We start from the raw sequence: 20,075 nt of genomic DNA on the forward strand, positions 1-20,075 counted from the left end.
GAGTACCGATTTTTTGTATCGTCGAATTTTTTTCCCAACAAAAAGAAAACGACCCAAAAGCAAAAATAAACGATTAAAACATACCTTGTTGTGTTCTCCACCCTCGTAAACCACAATATTATTGTTTTCTGGCTCCATCGTGAATGTTTGGTGTGTATTTGATAATTTCGGTGTGTAGGGTTTCTTGGTGGGTTTGTGAAGAAGAAGGAGGAGATTTTTAAGTCGTGACATAATGAAAGAGAATTTCTGGGGCTATGTATTTTATTTGGTCTTGCACAAAGGAATTTTTAAATTTTTTTTTAATGTTTTGTGTTTTTTATTTGATTTTGAATTTCATTAAGACTAAATAAGTATTTTTATGTTTGAGATCTTGAACTAATAAAAAAATGGGCTTGCATATAACCGCCGCGTTATAATTTTCTTGAACATTCATCAAATTAACATTGTTGTATTATAAGATGAAAGAAGAAATGTATACCGGATTACATTCAATCCTTAGCACCTTATTTCATGTTGTAGTAATATTTCTAATTATTGTTTGGAATAACTTTTGTAGTATGTATATTGAATTGTTTATACAAAGTTCATTGTCTTAAAAAACATACTTACTTAGCTTAACTACATTGTCCAGTTTGATTAGGCATGAAGTTTTAGGTACGAATTTAAAGTTGAGAAACTTTTTGAAACTATTGATTTATGTCTAGAATTCAAGGGACTTTTATGTTATATTATATTTATTTTATTAGTATTTTTAATTATCTATATATAATATAAAAAGAGGATCTATGCCCTCAATGATTGACATGTGGCAAATGATGATGTCATTTGTCAAAATTGCTTAGTTGGAGTTCAATTGATTAGATGGATTCTGCAATTGATTAGGTGGCATTTTTATTTATGGATGTTTTTAAGTTTTTTCCTATTTTACATTTACACAATCATTTAATAATTACCACATGTGTATATATTATTTTCAAAGTTAATATTTTATAAATTCGAAATAAAAAAATCTTATTTATATTTTCAGTATTTCAAAATATATCTATTCAAATAAATTCATGAAACTCAATTGTTTTACGAATATTCAAATAATTTTCATAAAAAAATATTTTTTTAAATACTAAAATATTAAAATAAAGGAATATGTTGTTGTTATTGTTTTTTTTTTAAATTTCAATATTTTAGAATATTCGAATATCGATTCCATTAAAAATAATAATAAAAAAATGTTTAAGTTTTTAATTGAAGTATTTAATAAATTTACACTATTTTTTTATATAACTTTTATTATACCATATTTCAAATTAAAAATAATTATATTATTCAATAAATATGCAATGCACGGTGGATTAATTCTAAATGCAGTAGTTGGTTGCATATTTGGAAAACACTATTTAATATATAATATGGTCCGAATTATAAAACGGATTATATTTATTAATTATTATTTCAAATAAAATATCAAATCGCCAATATAAAGGAATCTTTAATATTCCAAGATTCCATCATATCATCTTTGATTGATTTAATTTATACTTTAATTCAAAATTGAATGGTAAAAAATAAAAATCGTATCTTCATATTTAATGTTTTTATATTGCAATATTTTTTTCCACAAGTTATTTTTTTTTTTGGGTTGTTTCCTTTATTTGTTTGATTTGATTTCGTTTACTAATATATAAATCTTTTGAATATTTAATTTTTCCATAGAATTAAGTTCATTTTCAATACTATATAAACCCCTCAATGTTCATTTCATTTTTTTCTACCACCATTCGATTACAAAGTGCACAATGTTCGTATTATACAGTTTCATATTACATTTTTTTATCATTTCTTATAAATTATTATAAGTATATATGCATAGTTTTATATTCACAATTAATTTTATATATACATAAATATGTTGAAGTCAATACTGATACTAAAAATATGTTGTCGGAATTATTTTAAATATGTGCATTTCTCTTCTTTTATTTTGTGTTGGTATTATATATTTATGTATTCATAATTGTTTTATATGTTTCAACTCCATTTTATATTTTTATTTAGTTAAATAATAACATGTCATATGCTTTATGTATTTCTTGCAGATTATTTTCACGAATCCAACATCAACACGGTTTGCTTACATTTTTTCTTTACAATTATTTATTTTATTACTCAATATTTTCTTATGATATGAATATTTTATAATGTAGTTTTCTGTAGTTTGTTTTGATTTTTTTTTTTATTTACATATTTGCATTATTAACACAATTTGATATATTATTTTATTTTTTTGGTTATGCAGAAGTGAGAGAAATGGGATCCAAGGGAAGTTTTACTGCAAAATTATTATAGTGAAATTGTGGTAGTTTTACTACTAGGCTTATCTTCCCTTCTTTTTAATAGGTTACAAAAATATGTGAAACTATTTGTCGCACTAATTATTGATAGTAAATAGTTTTAAGATGATATATTATTGCAAGCAATTAATAAAAGTCTTTCGCATATACATTATGTTGTTTGTCTACTAATTCAATTTAAAAGAATCTATTACATTAAATGCCATATTATAAAATTTATTTTGTATCCTTATTCACTTGATACTGTTTCAATGAGAATTACGATTTTCTTACATTCTCTCGACATTCAATCATCGTCTACTTTATTTTTCTTTTATTTTTGTCATGTTTGGTGTATTATTAATTCATAATCTTTGTTTCGTGTAAAATCTTTGTTTGATCTATCTTATTTTTTAGTTATTTGTTTCGTTTTGCAAATATAGATAATGTTTTGACACACAAATGGGTATTGTGCACATATTTTAATATGTGTGAATAAATTATATATGAATAATTTATAAATTTTATATTTTTTTATTATTACATTATTATGTTTTATAAGTATAAAATTATTCTTTATATTAATTTGAAAGATATAATTTGCATAATGACCGGATTTGTTTTACCAACTAAAATAAATGATTGATTTAGATTTTTAGTTTTTAATTGGTTATATTAATGATAATATTATAATTAATGATTCAATTAACTAAATCTCATTAATAGTTATTGAAAATTATAATAATGGAAGAATGAAAGTGAATGATTAATGTTTGATTTGGACAGTATAATTTTACATAATTACACAATGTTTTCAATCCACAAATTCCGTCTTTTGTTATATTGTAAATAGTAATACAAACATGTGTTTTTTTTAAGGGGAATCTATATAATATATGAAGACAAAAGCCACAATTAAGGATTGTAATTTCTAATTTTTACCCCACAATTTTCATTTAATTTTCACTTGGCATCATAATTTCTTTTAATTACTACGTATATACCTTTTTGTCCAAGTTTTCATTTTATATATGTAGTTTCTTTAAATATATACATATCCACGTATACGCTATACCTAAATCAATAAATAAATTATTTTCTATTTCATTTTAACATTTTAATTTATGACTCAAAAAAGAAAGTTTTCAAAAATTTTTATCTATACACATAATTGATTCCTATAACCAATAACCAAAAAATCGCTTTCTATAGCCAATAATTTATATCCGGTTTTTAAAATTAAGAATTTAATTTATTATGTTAATAACCAACATTTCCAATATAATATACCAATCACGATTTTCGATTAATTTTTTACTACAATCAATCATCAATCAGTCCATAAATTTGAGCTATTAATTCCCTAATTATGTTAAATTGTTAATATCAATTTATAATTTAATTGTCGAACATGTATAAACCTGAATAGATCTTTTTACACCACATCTAAAAAACTCTATAAATACTCCATTATTTTCACTCATATTTTTATATCCCATCGGTTTTTTTGTTTGCTTTGTTTTCATGATTTATTCCCCTATTTTTTTCTCAATCGAATTTTTATTTGTTCATCCTAAGAACATTAATTGGAGTTCGATGTTATTTCTTTTTTCTTGATATTAATTTTCATTATTTGTTGTTATTTTTTTTCATTCTTCTAAATTTGTTTCCATTTCATTATGTCTTTCTTATTTTTCGTAAAATACGTATTGTGTAGGGATGGCAATTTGACCCGCCCCGATGGATTCCCACCCCGCCCCGCCCCGAAAAGAAATGGGGCGAGTATGGGGATTGAATTTTTTTTTTTACCGGGTATACGGGGATGGGTTTACCTATACCCGCCACGTACCCGTCCCCGTACCCGCCCAACATTATTTATATATATAATATATATTTATTAATTATTATATTAAATATAAACAATTAAATAATAGTAATATATTAAATATTAACTATAAATGAGGATTTTTAGGTTTCGATTATATAATTAAATATTAGTATTATAATTAAATATTAGTTTATTTATTGAAATAAGCCTTTAAATTAAAAGTAGATTGCATATTTATTTATTGAAAAAAAAAGGAAAAAAAAAATGGATGGGGATTTTTACCCGCCCCGATACCCGTGGGGATTTTATGGGGAGTGTATGTGGATTCTTTTAATACCCGTGATGATTTTTGACAGGGATGGGAATTTCCAAAGCGGGACGGGGATGGAGATCGCAAAACCTGCCCCATTGCCATCCCTACTATTGTGGTTTGTAAATATCATAATATTCCGTTATTATTTTTATTGTTATTTATTGTGATTAGTTATTATTTTTATTCTTATGTTATTATTGATATTTTTTCTTCATTGTTATATTATTTTTATTATTGTTGATGTTCATTTTTTATTGTTAATCTTTGTTATTCTTTTTCCATTTCTTCTTTTGTTTTTCAGAATTGCGAGAAGGTGTGTAATATACCACAAAGCTAATCATTAATAACTCGACAATGAGTTGGTTTACATCGACAATGCTATATCCTGACAAGAAGATTATTCAATTGAAAAGTGTGGTAGACAAACTGTGATTCAAAATATTTATGCATTATATTGAGCTTTGTAGTGTGTTTTTCACATAGGTCGGATTTTGGTAATTTCAAATGTTTATACTTATATCAAGCATTGTAAATTAAACCTTTTATGTCGTATTTAAATTTCTCTTTTGGCGATGCAAGATGCATCGTAAACATGCAATTTTGTATAAGTTTCCAACTCTATCATTATATAAAATTTTCGGTTATGAATAATCAATTATCGTAAAGTTTTGGACATGATTTCAAAAAATATTATATTTTTCGTCAATTATTATTTAAATATATTATTGTGTTTATTTGTTCCATATTTGTATTTGTTAATGATTAACTAATAATCTAATATCGACACTTATCAAATTTCTTTATTCATTCGAAATGTCGGATTTGGTTATCATTTTTGGTTTGGCTAAAAGTTTAACGATCGATGTATATTAATTGATTATTTTCTTATCAACATGTAATTTACTTAATTATCATGTACACTTCAAGTATAAAACTCTTATCCCTTAATCACGATTTGAGATTATTCTATCATTTTTACGATTTAATGCATGTGCATTGCATGTATGGTGAGGTTAGTTTTAATGCATGTGCATTGCATGAGTGGCGGTATGAGTATCATTACAATTAGTATTTATATCATTAGTATATGTGTTAATATGAGTATATGTATCAGTATTTGCATTAGTATAATAATTATTATTATTATTATTAGTATTAGTATTAGTATTAGTATTAGTATTAGTATTAGTATTAGTATTAGTATTAGTATTAGTATTAGTATTAGTATTAGTATTAGTATTAGTGTTAGTGTTATTGTTAACATTAGTATTAATATTAGTATTAGTATTGATATTGGTATTTGGTATTAGTATTCAGTATAAGTATTAGTATCATTATTAGTATGTGTATTAGTATTGGTAGTAGTGTTAGTAATGTGTTAGTATCATTATTGGTAATAGTATTAGTGTTAGTAATGCTTTAATATTATTGTTAGTATTAATGTTAGTATTAGTATCAGTATTAATTTTAGTATTAGTATTATTATTAGTATTAGTAGTATTAGCATGATTATTAGCATTATCATTAGTATTAGTATTAGTATATACTGTGAAACACTACTTTAATAATTAAGATTCTGTTAAGGATCCAAGTGTATTGGATGAGGTAGTAGTACCATTTGGGTCAGATAATATATCCTATTTTTTATATCACAATTTTTGCATTTATATTTTCTTTTATTATTTTTTTATATCGTTACTTAAATCAAATGGAATTGTTATTGTTTTTTAAAAAAATTAGATCATATCATATTATAGATCAACTATTCAAAGTTTTCGTTCGATTATTTTATCTAAAACATATTTTTCATTTTTAATATTACCCTTATGCATCACATTAATGTCTTTTTTTATTTTAAAAGGTGTTTGATTTATCTCACGGGCGTGTTTTAGTCATTAAAAAATTGTACTTAGAATTAATCTCCGTGCAACGCACGAGTGAATTACTAGTTAATTATATATAACAGTATGGATTGTATTTTTTTATATCGTTACTTAAATCAAATGGAATTGTTATTGTTTTTTAAAAAAATTAGATCATATCATATTATAGATCAACTATTCAAAGTTTTCGTTCGATTATTTTATCTAAAACATATTTTTCATTTTTTATATTACCCTTATGCATCACATTAATGTCTTTTTTTATTTTAAAAGGTGTTTGATTTATCTCACGGGCGTGTTTTAGTCATTAAAAAATTGTACTTAGAATTAATCTCCGTGCAACGCACGAGTGAATTACTAGTTAATTATATATAATAGTATGGATTGTTATGTACGATTTCTTCTATTCGATGGGAGTACTAAAATATTTTTATATAATGTTGACATGTATACAATCCATGTGCAATTATGTAATGTGATCAATATTAACTACTAATTAGTAACAGTCATCAATTAAAAAAAAAAAAAAAAAAAAAAAGAAACACCAAGTATCAATGGCAATTACTATTTAATGATTAATTGAATTTAGAACAAAATCATGCAACTGCTGTATATATATATATATATAATTCCATGTATATGGATTAAGATATTACATTCTTAAGTTTTCATGGGGAGAATTACACTTTTGGTCCCTCATGTTTGGCCCGATTTCACTTTTGTCCCCCTTGTTTTAAAGTGAACCTTGGAGGTGAACTTTGTTCTCTTTAGAACAAGGGAGACCAAAAGTGAAATCGGATCGAACATGAGGGACCAAAAGTGTAATTCTCCCTTTCTCATGTTAATCAAAACTCAATTTTAATCATTATGCGAGGTCGGTATCTGATTCGAATTATATTGCTAATGTTTTTTATATCGAACTCCTCACGCACATTATTATCTAATGTGGTTTACATCTCTCATGCGATTTGCATTGAAAAAATAAAAATAAATAATGCAGTTGGAAGTAAATATTCAAGTTGGTACTTCAATGAATGGGCAATTCGCTAAACACTTCTCAACACTAATACATTTTCAAATCAAAACAATCATGTTAGTCTGAAAATGCCTTATTATCCTCCAACTCATCTGTACTCAAAACCACATCTCATCCAAAAATGGCATTTCTTCTTCTCTTCCGCCTCTCCCTACCAATCCCAAGCCGCCGACCGCGCCTAATTTCCGCCACAACATCATTAGAAAAATGTTATTTTCATTGATGTGTATTTTCAGTCATAATTCTCCGGCCAACTGAGGTCTATTTTCAATATAGACTGTCTATTTTGCAGTATAAACTCTCCAACTAAATTGCGGAGGGAACTGTAACAAATTCGAAATATTCGGACATACTGTAAGCTATACACAATATTTTTGAAGGAGTTTTAGCCACTTTTTCCTAACCTCGCATATAGCTTTTGTTAATTGTCGGAACAAATATGTTGCCGAGTAGATAATATATACTATATGTATGGATAATTCTTGGTGTGTTAGTCGTGCCTGCACAAATAGGTAAAGTCAAATTGAATTCGAAACCTCAATAGTTAGGTAATTCATAACATTGAAATAATTGATTAGATTAAGTTTAATTATAGTATTCACGATAATATAATATGAAATTATTGTTTTTTTTTTCTTTTGTTTTGATTTATGATTATAAGATTATTGTATCTCCAATATTTTTTAATCTATTCATTTTTCCTATTTAATTCAATTTGCATGCAAGGAGGAAATATAAAATGGTTTGTTTGACTTGGAGGCTTGGTTTGAGAATTGATGATGGATTTGATAGATCAAATAATTAAGTTAGTGAAATGATTGGAATTTAGGTTTCAAAGCCATGATATAATTCTAATCTAAATTTATAAATAATATTTAGTACATGTACAACTTTTATTATTAAATAATTACACTTTTTCTTTGTGGTCCACTAAATTCAATTACCATTTAGCTCTCTTATATTAAAAAAATAGTCCTTAGAACTAGTCCAAAAACTAAACAATACTTTAAACAAAGTTACTATAACCTTTATCCTCAAATAATATTATTCCATATATAAGGATAACGTAATCATAAATTCCAATCATAAAATATGATATCTATATGATCTTAAAAATTGTAATCCTATTTACTCAAAAAAAAAAAAAAAAATTGTAATCCTATTTAGATTATCAATCTTCTCAACATTTGAAACGTAATCCAATGTGTATTTACCTATTCATCATTTTATAAATACCAATAAGGACAAAATAGTAAAATACGTTAACTTTAAGTGGTAAGCATTGCAACTAATTGCTTGTTTCGGGGTTGAGATTCATCATTTAAAGACAACTATATAAAGTTTGGACGAGACCGATGTGGAGGTAACGGTCATGCTTGTTTCACATTCGAATAGAGGTTATTGGAGTATTCAAAGTTCGCTTACGGCTATTTGTAACATTCTATCGGGAGAACAATTAATTTGCTGGCGCATTAGCCAACTTGGGTATCAGACTGATTTGGCTTTGTACCTTTCACTGATGCGGAGCCTCCCCATACTCTTAAGCATATGATTCGAATGGCCCATATTGGATCCATCTTTTCATCGTCACTCTTCTACATAGGTGCCATGATTTTCACACTTTTTCATTTTCGATGGTGTCTGATTTTAGTAGGTTTTTTTTTTTTTTTTTTTTATATTAGGCACGTTCTTATGTATTGTACGTTGAACAAAGATGCGATGGTCATAGTCTGTTGAGGTCTATTGAAGTTGTATGTTTGTCGCATGGTGCCACATTTTTTTGCAACCATTATACCTATTATGCCCATCTTTTGTGGAATTGTAAGTGGCCTGCTTCGGCTATTGTTGTGAGGTGAACGGACTCTCTCGATTTTGTCGGCTTTATGTGACCACTCTCATCGATTTGTGTTATCATTAGATTGGACCGCATGTATTGCCCGTATATTATTCAATTTTGATAGGTTTTATTTCTTTTGCAGTTGCTATTTTTAATTATTTTTCGGACAATAGCATAATACATGAAACTCTTTATATATTCATTGATTTTTGATCTATAGATAGATTATGACTTCAGTCCTATCTCTCACCTTCATTGGGTGTCGTTCTTAAAAAAATATTAGGACTAGGTTTATTTGCTAAAGAAATAGAATTATAGGATTATTTTTTTTATGATTTTTTAACAATTAAATAAACATAATAAAAAATCCATTTAAAAAAAAAAAAAGAAAATGAGAAGCATATTATTTCCCACTACCCTTCTTCCTCATCTTTCCATTTGTTAGGTGTGTAAGAATATTTAGGAGCCAAATCCGGAGACTAAGAACAATGTGTTTTCCTGAATCTTTGTGGTTTCCCCCAAAAATATAAAAATTAAAAAAAAATTAAAATGGATTATCTTTATTTAGTAAAAGAAAATGAAAAAGAAAAAAAACATAATCTTTCTTATTATTAAAAAATAGATTAAAAAAATTCCAGCAAGAAGAGAAAAAAGGTTGATCCTTGTCTCTTGGTTTTCCATGTCAATCAAATATCAACTGTTTTTTCAAATATCTTTGGTCTCCCTTTCTTGGGAAACATCAAACTAGGACACAAATGCCTTCCTTTTCCGACATACTTCATATCTACAAGGTTTCTTCTTCTTCTTCTTGATTTTTGTCTTCTAAATAATTTTTTTTTTTTTTTTAATATCTACCCCATTTCGAAAAACAAATTACACAGAAACAAACCCTTTTTGTCTTAGATCTCTCTTAGGACCAAAGATTCAATTTTTATTTATTTTTTTATAAAAAAAAAAATTGTGTCTGGTTGTCGGAGAAATGGGTTTTGATCCTGTGTTGGAGCAGACATCTTTCACAGAAAAAAAATTCGATCTTGGCTGAATTAAAAGAAATAGAAATGAGGATTTGAGGAGAGAGAAATTGTAGTTGGTGTAAGAATAGAATGAGCAACGGATTGAACGGCATTGTAAAGGCGTGGGAGGCGAAGCTGAAGAAATCAAGAAAAGCCGCAAAGCGTAGGGCTAACAGCATTTTCACCGCCATGTCAGTCGCCCACGTCGACGACGACGACATCCTCCCCGTCGATCTCTCCGACGTCGAGACCGCCTTCCCCAACGGCGACATCTACACCGGCCAATGGGCCGCCGCCTCCGCCGCCCACGGCCACGGCAAGTACCTCTGGGCCGACGGCCACATGTACATCGGCGACTGGCGCAACGGCAGGATCACCGGCAATGGCAAGTTCATCTGGCCCGGCGGCGCCACCTACGAGGGCCGTTTCAAGAACGGCCACCTCGACGGCGAGGGTATCTACACCGCCGCCGCCGCCGACGATTTCTACCGCGGCAGCTTCATCTGCAATGTGAAGCACGGCAAAGGGTCCCAGAATTACCCGAGTGGGGACCACTACGAGGGCCATTTCCGCCGGAACTTGCCCGACGGGAAGGGCCGGTACAAATGGAAGAACGGGAACCAGTACATCGGGCATTGGAGGAGAGGCGGCATGAACGGAAACGGGACGATGATATGGGCGAACGGCAACCGCTACGACGGCACGTGGGAGAACGGCCTGCCGAGGGGCAACGGGACCTACCGTTGGGTCGACGGGAGTTTCTACGTCGGGATATGGAGCAAAGATCAAGACGACCAGAGCGGGACGTACTACCCGTCCGATCCGCAGTCGGGCGTCTTCGAGTGGGACCCGCAGGAGGTGTACTCGGTGGGGTTGAGCGATTGCAGGGTGAGCAAGTGCGAGGAGATTTCGGTTTTCCCTTCGGATATGAGCGTCGACTGGGCTTCCGACGAGGAAGAGTGCGGTGGAGAAATGATGAGGAGGGGTGGGTCGGAGGGGTGTAGTTTGGGCTCGGAATCCGATTTGAGCTTCGACTGCGGTAGCGGGAGCTTGGAGATGGGGGCGGGGGTAAAATGGGAAGAGGGTTCCGCGAGGGCCGATGAATCGGAGAAATCGAGAGGGGTTGGTGGTACTGCGAGGAATCATATACTGATAAAGCCTACGAAAAAGCAGGGGCTCACGATCTCGAAAGGGCATAAAAATTACGAGCTCATGCTCAATTTGCAGCTCGGAATAAGGTCTCTTATTATTAATGTCTTTCTTTATATAGAATTCGAAGACATATTTTAATTCTTGAAAAAAAAAAAAAAACCCGATTATCGATCGTTTCGTATTTAATTGATATGAAATTGTTTAAACAGGCATGCAGTTGGAAGACCTGCTCCAACTACGTCGCTCGATCTAAAGTCGTCGGCTTTTGATCCAAGGGATAAAGTATGGACAAGATTTCCGAGGCTAGGATCGAAACATACGCCACCTCATCAATCGTGCGAGTTCAGATGGAAGGATTACTGCCCATTAGTTTTCAGGTGAGGTACTGTCACTTTTCTTCAATCCAATAAAAACGAATACATATATATAATTGTGTAACATGTATCTATTGATGTACGTGTTGATGCGTGTGTTCTGTGCGTGTATTCGTTGATACGATTTTTTTTTTTCGTATTTTTTCAGGGCACTTAGGAAATTATTTAAGGTGGATCCGGCAGATTACATGATATCCATATGCGGAAACGATGCCCTCAGAGAGCTTTCGTCGCCTGGAAAAAGTGGAAGCTTCTTTTATTTGACGAACGACGATAGATATATGATTAAAACAATGAAGAAATCCGAAGCAAAAGTGAGTTCCGATTTTAATTTATAATATCGGAGTTATATATATATATTTATTGTATAACAGCATATTTAAAATTCCATGATTTCATAGCAGGTGCTTATAAGAATGCTTTCGGCTTACTACAATCACGTGCGGGCTTCCGAAAATACCCTCGTGACCAAATTCTTCGGCCTTCATTGTGTGAAGATGACGGGTCCTGCACAAAAGAAGGTACGTTTTCGTTTTGTCGGGTTCGGTTATTTTTAAAAAGCTTCTAATTAAATTATTTTTTTTTTCTTCCAATTCATCGTAAGCAGGTTCGTTTTGTGATCATGGGAAATCTGTTCTGCACGGAGTATGCAATCCACAGACGTTTCGACTTGAAGGGTTCTTCGCACGGCCGATTAACTGAAAAACCCGAGTCGGAAATCGAGCCAACGACCACTTTGAAAGATCTCGATTTGAATTTCATCTTCCGATTGCACAAGTCTTGGTTCCAAGAATTCTGCAGGTAAATCGGAACTCAAAACTATACTATATTTGAAACGAAATTAATTGGATTACGTTGTTTTAAATTATAAACTGCGGTTAACAAGTTGTAAGAAAAAAATAAAATTTCGAATGTGCAGTCAAGTGGACAAAGATTGCGACTTTCTCGAGCAGGAGAGGATAATGGATTATAGTCTTCTTGTCGGAATTCACTTCCGAGATATGTCTCATTCTGGACAGCCACTCAATATTTCCGCAGATCGAACTCCCGTTGGTAATATGCATTAACCTTTTTTCTATTTATTCTTTTCGTCGGAAGTATACTTTCTTGTGTTTAATGGTGCAAGTTGGAACATAAATTTCGAAATTCCACCGATTCCGATCTGACTTTGGAACAAATATTTTAATTCCCATTTCCGATATTTCCGATTTTACTTTTTTTGGATTTCAATTATATATATTTTTTGGAAATTCCGATTTCCAACCCAATTTTGATATCCGAAAATAATTCCAATTTTTCCAAAATATTTTATTAAATAATTATTTTATACTACATTTCTAACAATACATTGAGAATTGTATTTTTGATAAGTGAGACTAGATTAGTTTTATTTAACTGAATTTTTTTTAATATTTCCAATTAAATTTCCGAAAATTGTTCCACTTCTGATTTTTTTTGGAATTTCCAAAATTTTCGATTTTCCGAAATTTCCGGAACGGGAATAGATTTTCGAATTCCGGAAATTTTGGAATTGGAATAAAAAAAGTGAAATTTGATTTTCGATTATCTTTTTTTGAATTCTTCCGAATAATTGTTTCCCATCTGATCCATCCGACTTTCAGCCCTATTTAATTTGAAACTTTTGCATCACATTGTGTATAGGGAATGCAGATCAAAATATCGAAGGAGCCCAAACAGCTACACTAGGTTCGAACATTCCAGCACGAGCCGAACTAACGGTGAGAAAAAACAACGGGGAGGCTCAGCTCGTGGGTGAACCAACGGGGGAGTACTATGATGTCATCCTAGTATTCGGCATTATAGACATTCTCCAAGACTATGACATCAGCAAGAAACTCGAGCATGCGTACAAGTCCTTCCAATACGACCCTAGTTCGATTTCTGCTGTCGACCCCAAACAGTACTCAAAGCGTTTTCGTGATTTCATATACAAGATTTTCACGCAAGACTCGTGAAAGTTTGCTGAAACCGGCGATTGGTATATATATTTAATACGTATATCTCACGTGCACTAAAGACAAGTTAGATAGGTATATATATACATGTTTCAAACTTATTGTATTTATAGGTAAGAAGATAGGTTACACAAATTTTTTTATTTAAAAAAAAAATTATAGAAGAGCAAATTTAATTTTGCAAAGGCAAATGTAAAGGCTACCCCATTCTTTTTGTCCCGGAAAGTAAGAAACTCTCTGGGATTATTATTTTACAACATTTTCTTTTATTGTATTTTTATTTTCACCCACTTTTGTTTTTAGTAATCTTTAAGTGTTCGGTTTCGGTTTCGGTTTTGGTTTCTATGTATGTAAAAGTTGGCTCGGCGCATTCTGTATTTACACAACATCTCGAGTTCTAAATCGATCCACTTGTGAGGCTAAATGCGCAACACCAATTCTCTAATCACACACCACGAAATATTATTTCAAAAATTATGTATGTGTAGTTGGGTATTTAGTCGTCTTCCTCGCATTGATCTTTCGGTTTTCTGTCTGAAAAAAATGGACCAAGAATAAAATAGAATAATGAAAGCGATTTTTTGGTGGAAGAGAAGAAGAATTTGAGTACGTAAAAGGGGTTATCGATTCCGGAGGAAAACCAGGACAGGGTTAAATAGCTCAAAAACGAGTTTCAATATCTTCAGACGGAGTTGGATGAGCTAAGGTCTTTCATTTTAATTGCAATATGTTTAATTTCGAAAATGATCTGAATTGCAATGTTCTCAAACAGATGTAAGCTCGATCAAAACAGAGAAGCCCTACGACTCGAGTTTGACCAATCGATGGCTAAGTTCGAAGAGGGACACTAATTGTAGGTATTGGTGGCATGGCAATTTATTCAGAATATGTTTGTTGATATTTTCTTGATTTTAGTCAATCTTATGTTAAGTACTCTTTCTGTTTCTAATTAATTGTCGTTTTTTCAGTTTTGCATGAGTATTAAAAATGTCAATAAATGTGTCTTGATTATAGGAAAAACACATTAAAAAGCCTAAAATAACCTTGATCATTTAACGATATGATAGAAGATAGCTAATACTTACGGGTTGAATTAATAAGGCTAAACATGAAGCTGAAGGAGAAAAAAAACATCTAATACAAATACAGTATTTGAAATCTAAAATGACATATAATATTGAACAAAAATATTTTTCAAAAGAGACGGTTATTATGTCTTTTCTTTTGTGAATGGATTCTGATTTTCTAGTCTAACACATATATATATATATATATATATATATATATATATATATATATATATATATATAGTAATCAACTAAACTTTCATCAGTTTTTTTTCTTTCTTTGTGTATTGTATTTTTGGAATGTGATGAATTTCTAAATGTGATTATGTAAAATAAATAAATAAAATCAAGAAGTTACGCAACAAATCAAAGTTTAGTGAAATTAGTGATATAGTTTAGTATTCGTTCACAAACATAATTTCAATTAAAGTTTCAAGTACACAGACCAAGTTAATCATTTTAAAAAATAAAAATAATTAAGGGACTATTAACAACCATTACAAAACGAAGATATATCAAAAGTTGTGCTAACAAATTCTAGTGTAAACGTAATTTTCATTATTTTTATGAATATATGAAGCATATTTTCACTTATATAACATATTATTTGGTAACTGAAGATGCACCAACGAAAAGTAGTTTAAGGTTTAGTAGTAGTCTTGTCGTATTTACAAGTATATTTATTTACGGTACCGAGTCTCCAAGTAATCAGTTATAGTAGTTACGTTTTACAGTTTCTTCACAACATTTTTTCCCGCCAAAACTACCATGGTTCGGAATTTTTGAAAAGCGTACCTTTTTTGATGTCCGCTTGCCTAGACCAACCTTCTTCCATCAAAATAAGGTTCAGCCGAATTATTAGTTTATTAACGGCATCTTCCTCCAAGTCGTTAGTTGCACCAGATTGCTGCTTATTACACGAATATATCAGTGAGTAATTATTATTATTTTTATTTGAGAAAAACACATCATTGAGAATATGTAGTAAGTACCTTCGTAACCTGGTAAAACTTAAGGTACTGAAGTGATTCCTCGTAAAATCCACAATGGTACAAAAGAACACCATAGTCTCTTAGTTCCTTCGGATCAGTTTCGAGTAAGATGAGGCGTTCGCATGCTGTTAAAAAAACCGATGCTAACATGAGAATGAAAGAACAGCAGCATCAAAAAAATTGATTAAGGTGACCAGTAAGATAGAAACCAATTACAATTGTTTAACGAGCAGCAGACCTCACTATATATATTGAGTCAACAGTCGGACAAAATATTTTAAGTCTCGTAACTCATACTCTTTTCGCTATTATATTAAATATGCACCACCTGCCCATAGTTTAGTTGCAGCACAATTTAAGTAGGTATAATTATAAAAAAATCCTCAGTAGTTGGGCTAAATACATATAGACTTCCTTTGGGTTCGAATATTATATTTATTCCCCATATGTCTCGTATTTATTTTTTACATCACTTTTATAATTGTAATGTGACAGTGTTAGATATTATTAGATAATCTTTAAAAAACTTGAGACTTTCTTCTGTATTCATACCAAACATCGTCGGAGATTTCTAAAATTGTCGATTTATTCATTATATGATGTTTATAAGCCGACTTTTCTAAAATTGTCGATAATATGTAGTTATATTTCTTTCTACCTTTATAAGCCGTCTTTTCTTATTGGGACTCCTGCCGGTCAATAAAAATGACGTTTGATATGAACACATAATTCTTTAGATCTATATGGTTCAATTATTAGTATAGATTGTTGTAAAGATTGAACGATCCAAACGTATATAGATCTACGGTTCAACTATTAGTATGGATTGAAATCTTTAGCTCCAAATCCATCAATTCAATTAGAATTTAGAACCTGCCCAAATTTGTATAAGAAATCAATATTATCAATACCTGATAGTGCACGACGCATATCTCCAAAACGAACACTAGTCCAAACACCTCGTTGCATCCTATGCCGAGCAGCCTTGGCAGATGCAAGCCCCAAGGCACTGCAATGGACACAAAATATATGGATAAAGACAATAGCGCATGGAAGAAAAAATAAAAAGAAGAACATCCTTAATTATGTAAGCGTATGTGGTAAGTAAACCTCGTCTTAAAAGGTTTCCACAATATACCTTTCTTCACTATCATTGGATCCAGTGAAACACTGAGCAGCTTGTGCTGCCCTTGCAAACGGACTTATGGAATTATCAAGTTGAAATGGCCAAAAAGCATTCTTTAAATCTTTCAATATCTGCACACGAGAATAATTATCAACAAAACTACTCATTTCAATATATGCAGATGACAATAATTAATTACCTCCACCAATAAAGATTGTGATGTCATAATATGTGAATTATCAGAATCCTTGCTCGTTTGTTTCCGATAATATCCTCTAGGAGAACTGTGAGAGCCGTCAGGAAAGAAGATTTCCACATCGAAATTTAGGACATCCCACATGCGAAGCATCTTTAGAATCTCTGAGTATATAAGGGAGAGCATCGAAACAGAACCCGAGCGATGTGTCAGGACCTGTGCAATAAAATGTACTTTTCAGGAGTAATGAGACATTGCATGAATTAACAGCAAGAAACATTAGTCTAGGAAGTCGAAGAGATAGATACGTACTGAATTGAGATACAGGGCACGCTGCTCTATTTGGTTTCTGGCATTTGTTCTCCGAAAACCCTGATAAGGATAAATCCGTTTACTTCTCAATAGTAGCACGACATACATAAATGCTATTTAAGTCAGTTGAGAGAAAGCAAATTTCTTGAAATACATGCTTATTTTCTGTGAGACATAAAATAATCTCGAGGCAACTGTGATTACATATATATATATATATATATATATATATATATATATATATATATATGTAAATAGAAGCTTAACTTACTTTATTAACATATAGGTATCTTTCTAAACAGTCGAGAAAATTCTCCGGCGTGGATCTAAATGAAGAGCCGTAATGAGAGCAATAGCCCATGGAAAGACAGTTCAATCTTTCGATGAAATCATCCACTGGAAGCGGAACAGACGAGTGCGAGATAAGGGAGTCATCCTCAGCTGCTATATGAAGAGCTGCTCTGCCTAAATCGACCCCTTTATTCACAGTTATGCTCGTTTCTCTCTCAATCTCAGATAGTTTTTCAATCTGTGAGCAGAAACCAACTCTTGCAGCCTGTTCAACACAGATAGAACGGGATATCATTATTAATTAACAAGAAACATGAAAAATATAATTTACGAAATCAGAAGAATGTTGCGATAATTGGAAAAAGGAAAAAAAAATGCGACCACTGAGAATTGATAGATTATGCATCCATGTCACACTTAACAAGTTCGACTAACAAATGAAATGTGTAAACTCCATTTAGTCCACCAAAAGAATATACCAGTCCTCTGTCAGAGTAATCGCAGCCAATTCACACTGTCCCATGCATACAAACTTGCTTTTACCTCAAGAGATGATCATAGATTAGATAGTAGATACCTTGGCATATCCAAATATTCTATTACGCCAAATTGTGGAAATTGAATTGCTGAACACGGAAACGGGGGGTTAAAAACAGTCCAGGGAAAAGATTTCACAATTATAGTTGGGCTTCATCGAAATTAATCTTCTTTGACACTAGTAAGTCTTAAGAAAGAAGACTTAGTAACAAACAGCACTATTTTTTATTCAAAATGTTCCTCTATATTACATAATTGAGATACCATAGTGCAGTTACTTAAAAAATAGAACCATAAAAATTCCGCAATCTTTAGTCGTCAGCTGCCATCATGTCTTATTATCAACCAAAATGCAAAATATATCGTAAACAAAGATAATATGGGTTATTTCTATAAAGAACAGCTTTCAGATTTCACTACGTGGTTGTATCAGTCGTGCTTTCGGGCTAAGAGAAGTATGCCTAGACAAGACCACGACCACATTATAAAGCATCTTCGTCATAATAGAAGAGTTTTGATAGCAAAATTCCAAACTAATCAATCAAAAAAAACCCGAGCCCGTCAACAAAACTTGTTTTATTTTGTTAGTCCTTTTATCCTGAATGATAAAATCTAACATAGCATAATTATCAACATTTGTTTACAGCAGTACAATGTAAATTAACACTGATTTGTTTCGTAAAATATTGTACAATAAGTGAGTCTCGGGAGATTAAACTATATTGAGTTTAAGCACTAACTGTAGCCTTCTTCCACATAAAATTGAATCATAAAGCAATCAACTATCTAAACTAAACTAGCTATCGTAAACTTCGATTCTCTTTCTATGATGCTAATTCAGTCAGCACTCAGTTTGATTCTTGGATTCTAAACAATTCATATTGAATGAACATTTGATTAAATTAAAATCTAAAATGACCAAAAAAAAAAGGCAATGCCAAAAATTCTTGGGAATCCCTGAATTACATTTTCTGTGTCACTAATCCCAAGAAATTTCAGTTCATTTCCTTTCACGACCCATTGAAACCCTAAATTGATTCAAATCAAAAGAGTTCATACAAATTACATACATAGTAGAAGCAAATAAAAATTCTCATCAACGGAAAATTAAAAAAGTAATTACCCTTGCGTGGGTGGTACTGAGGCCAACTAAATCAAGGGCATCATGAAGCACAAATTTCAGGTCACCCGTTGAAGATAATCCGCACTTGCAGCTGCTGCAATTCGCACCTCTTCTCGACGGATGATGATTGAATTTGCGCAGTTTCCATGGATACAAACTGTGAATTGCCGATGATGTTGTTGACGAGGGTAAATTGGTGAAAGTTTTCGACGAAATCCATGCAAAAGCCATGAGTACAGTGAAATAGCTTGCTGTGCGCCGGAGGGATTGATCGGCAAAATTTATGAGCAAATTAAATTTGGCGGAGTTGGGTTAAATTAATAATATCTGATATTAATTTGATAATAAGGTCGGATTTAATTGTATGAAATATCTTTTGTTTGGTCTTTTTGGTAATTCCACATATGGGCACAAGTCAATGAAATGCTTAAGCATACATGAATATGGATTTTGATCCATGAATTATGTTTTATCCACGTTGAATTGAATTCTGTGAATTTCACTGAAGTTCGGATTTGTCAGTCTCTTAGTCGGTGACATCGGATATGACTCGCGTGTGGCCAGATACAAGGGCGGAACAAGTCAAGCAATGATGCCATCAAACAATCAATCACACATCGACTAAACTGTGGTTGAGTGATGGACATGCATTGCGTGGATGCTTTGTCCGGGAAAGTAAGGAACGATGCTTG

The 20,075-nt window shown here is 31.4% G+C and overlaps 2 protein-coding genes across 3 annotated transcripts; one reads left to right on the forward strand and one right to left on the reverse strand.

Moving 5' to 3' along the window:
- The first annotated feature begins 9,714 nt into the window (after positions 1-9,714).
- Positions 9,715-14,029, forward strand: LOC105957057 (phosphatidylinositol 4-phosphate 5-kinase 6). Of its 2 annotated transcripts, none has more exons than XM_012980976.2 (7): positions 9,715-11,475; positions 11,599-11,766; positions 11,912-12,077; positions 12,168-12,284; positions 12,371-12,564; positions 12,683-12,816; positions 13,426-14,029. In XM_012980976.2, the coding sequence occupies exons 1-7, from the start codon at positions 10,328-10,330 to the stop codon at positions 13,737-13,739; spliced, it is 2,241 nt and encodes a 746-aa protein (XP_012836430.2). In that variant the 5' UTR covers positions 9,715-10,327; the 3' UTR covers positions 13,740-14,029. The 2 variants fall into 2 exon arrangements, with proteins under 2 accessions (XP_012836430.2, XP_088667834.1); XM_088811708.1 differs by having other exon boundaries at positions 9,781-11,475; positions 13,435-14,029.
- Positions 14,030-15,341: 1,312 nt separating this feature from the next.
- LOC105970646 (uncharacterized) lies at positions 15,342-19,718 on the reverse strand. The gene is made up of 8 exons (XM_088811716.1): positions 19,384-19,718; positions 17,704-17,988; positions 17,433-17,492; positions 17,124-17,336; positions 16,937-17,055; positions 16,710-16,807; positions 15,799-15,923; positions 15,342-15,713 (listed from the first exon to the last, which is right to left on the reverse strand). Exons 1-8 carry the CDS (start codon positions 19,612-19,614, stop codon positions 15,570-15,572), a joined length of 1,275 nt encoding a protein of 424 aa, XP_088667842.1. The 5' UTR covers positions 19,615-19,718; the 3' UTR covers positions 15,342-15,569.
- Between the last annotated feature and the right edge of the window lie 357 nt (positions 19,719-20,075).

This window comes from Erythranthe guttata, chromosome 2 (genome assembly GCF_056151865.1).
Source record: "Erythranthe guttata isolate IM_541 chromosome 2, IM_541, whole genome shotgun sequence".
Lineage (NCBI taxonomy): Eukaryota > Viridiplantae > Streptophyta > Magnoliopsida > Lamiales > Phrymaceae > Erythranthe > Erythranthe guttata.

What these genes read in the sequence shown, in the direction of transcription:
- LOC105970646 (XM_088811716.1), bottom strand. Translation starts at nt 19,614, where the DNA reads ATGGCTTTTGCATGGATTTCGTCGAAAACTTTCACCAATTTACCCTCG. An exon ending in TCAGTACCACCCACGCAAGG is followed by an intron (nt 17,989 to 19,383) that starts GTAATTACTTTT and finishes TGTGTTGAACAG; the next exon opens with GCTGCAAGAGTTGGTTTCTG. An exon ending in GATACCTATATGTTAATAAA is followed by an intron (nt 17,493 to 17,703) that starts GTAAGTTAAGCT and finishes TATCCTTATCAG; the next exon opens with GGTTTTCGGAGAACAAATGC.
- LOC105957057 (XM_012980976.2), top strand. Translation starts at nt 10,328, where the DNA reads ATGAGCAACGGATTGAACGGCATTGTAAAGGCGTGGGAGGCGAAGCTG. An exon ending in AATTTGCAGCTCGGAATAAG is followed by an intron (nt 11,476 to 11,598) that starts GTCTCTTATTAT and finishes TTGTTTAAACAG; the next exon opens with GCATGCAGTTGGAAGACCTG. An exon ending in CGCAGATCGAACTCCCGTTG is followed by an intron (nt 12,817 to 13,425) that starts GTAATATGCATT and finishes CATTGTGTATAG; the next exon opens with GGAATGCAGATCAAAATATC.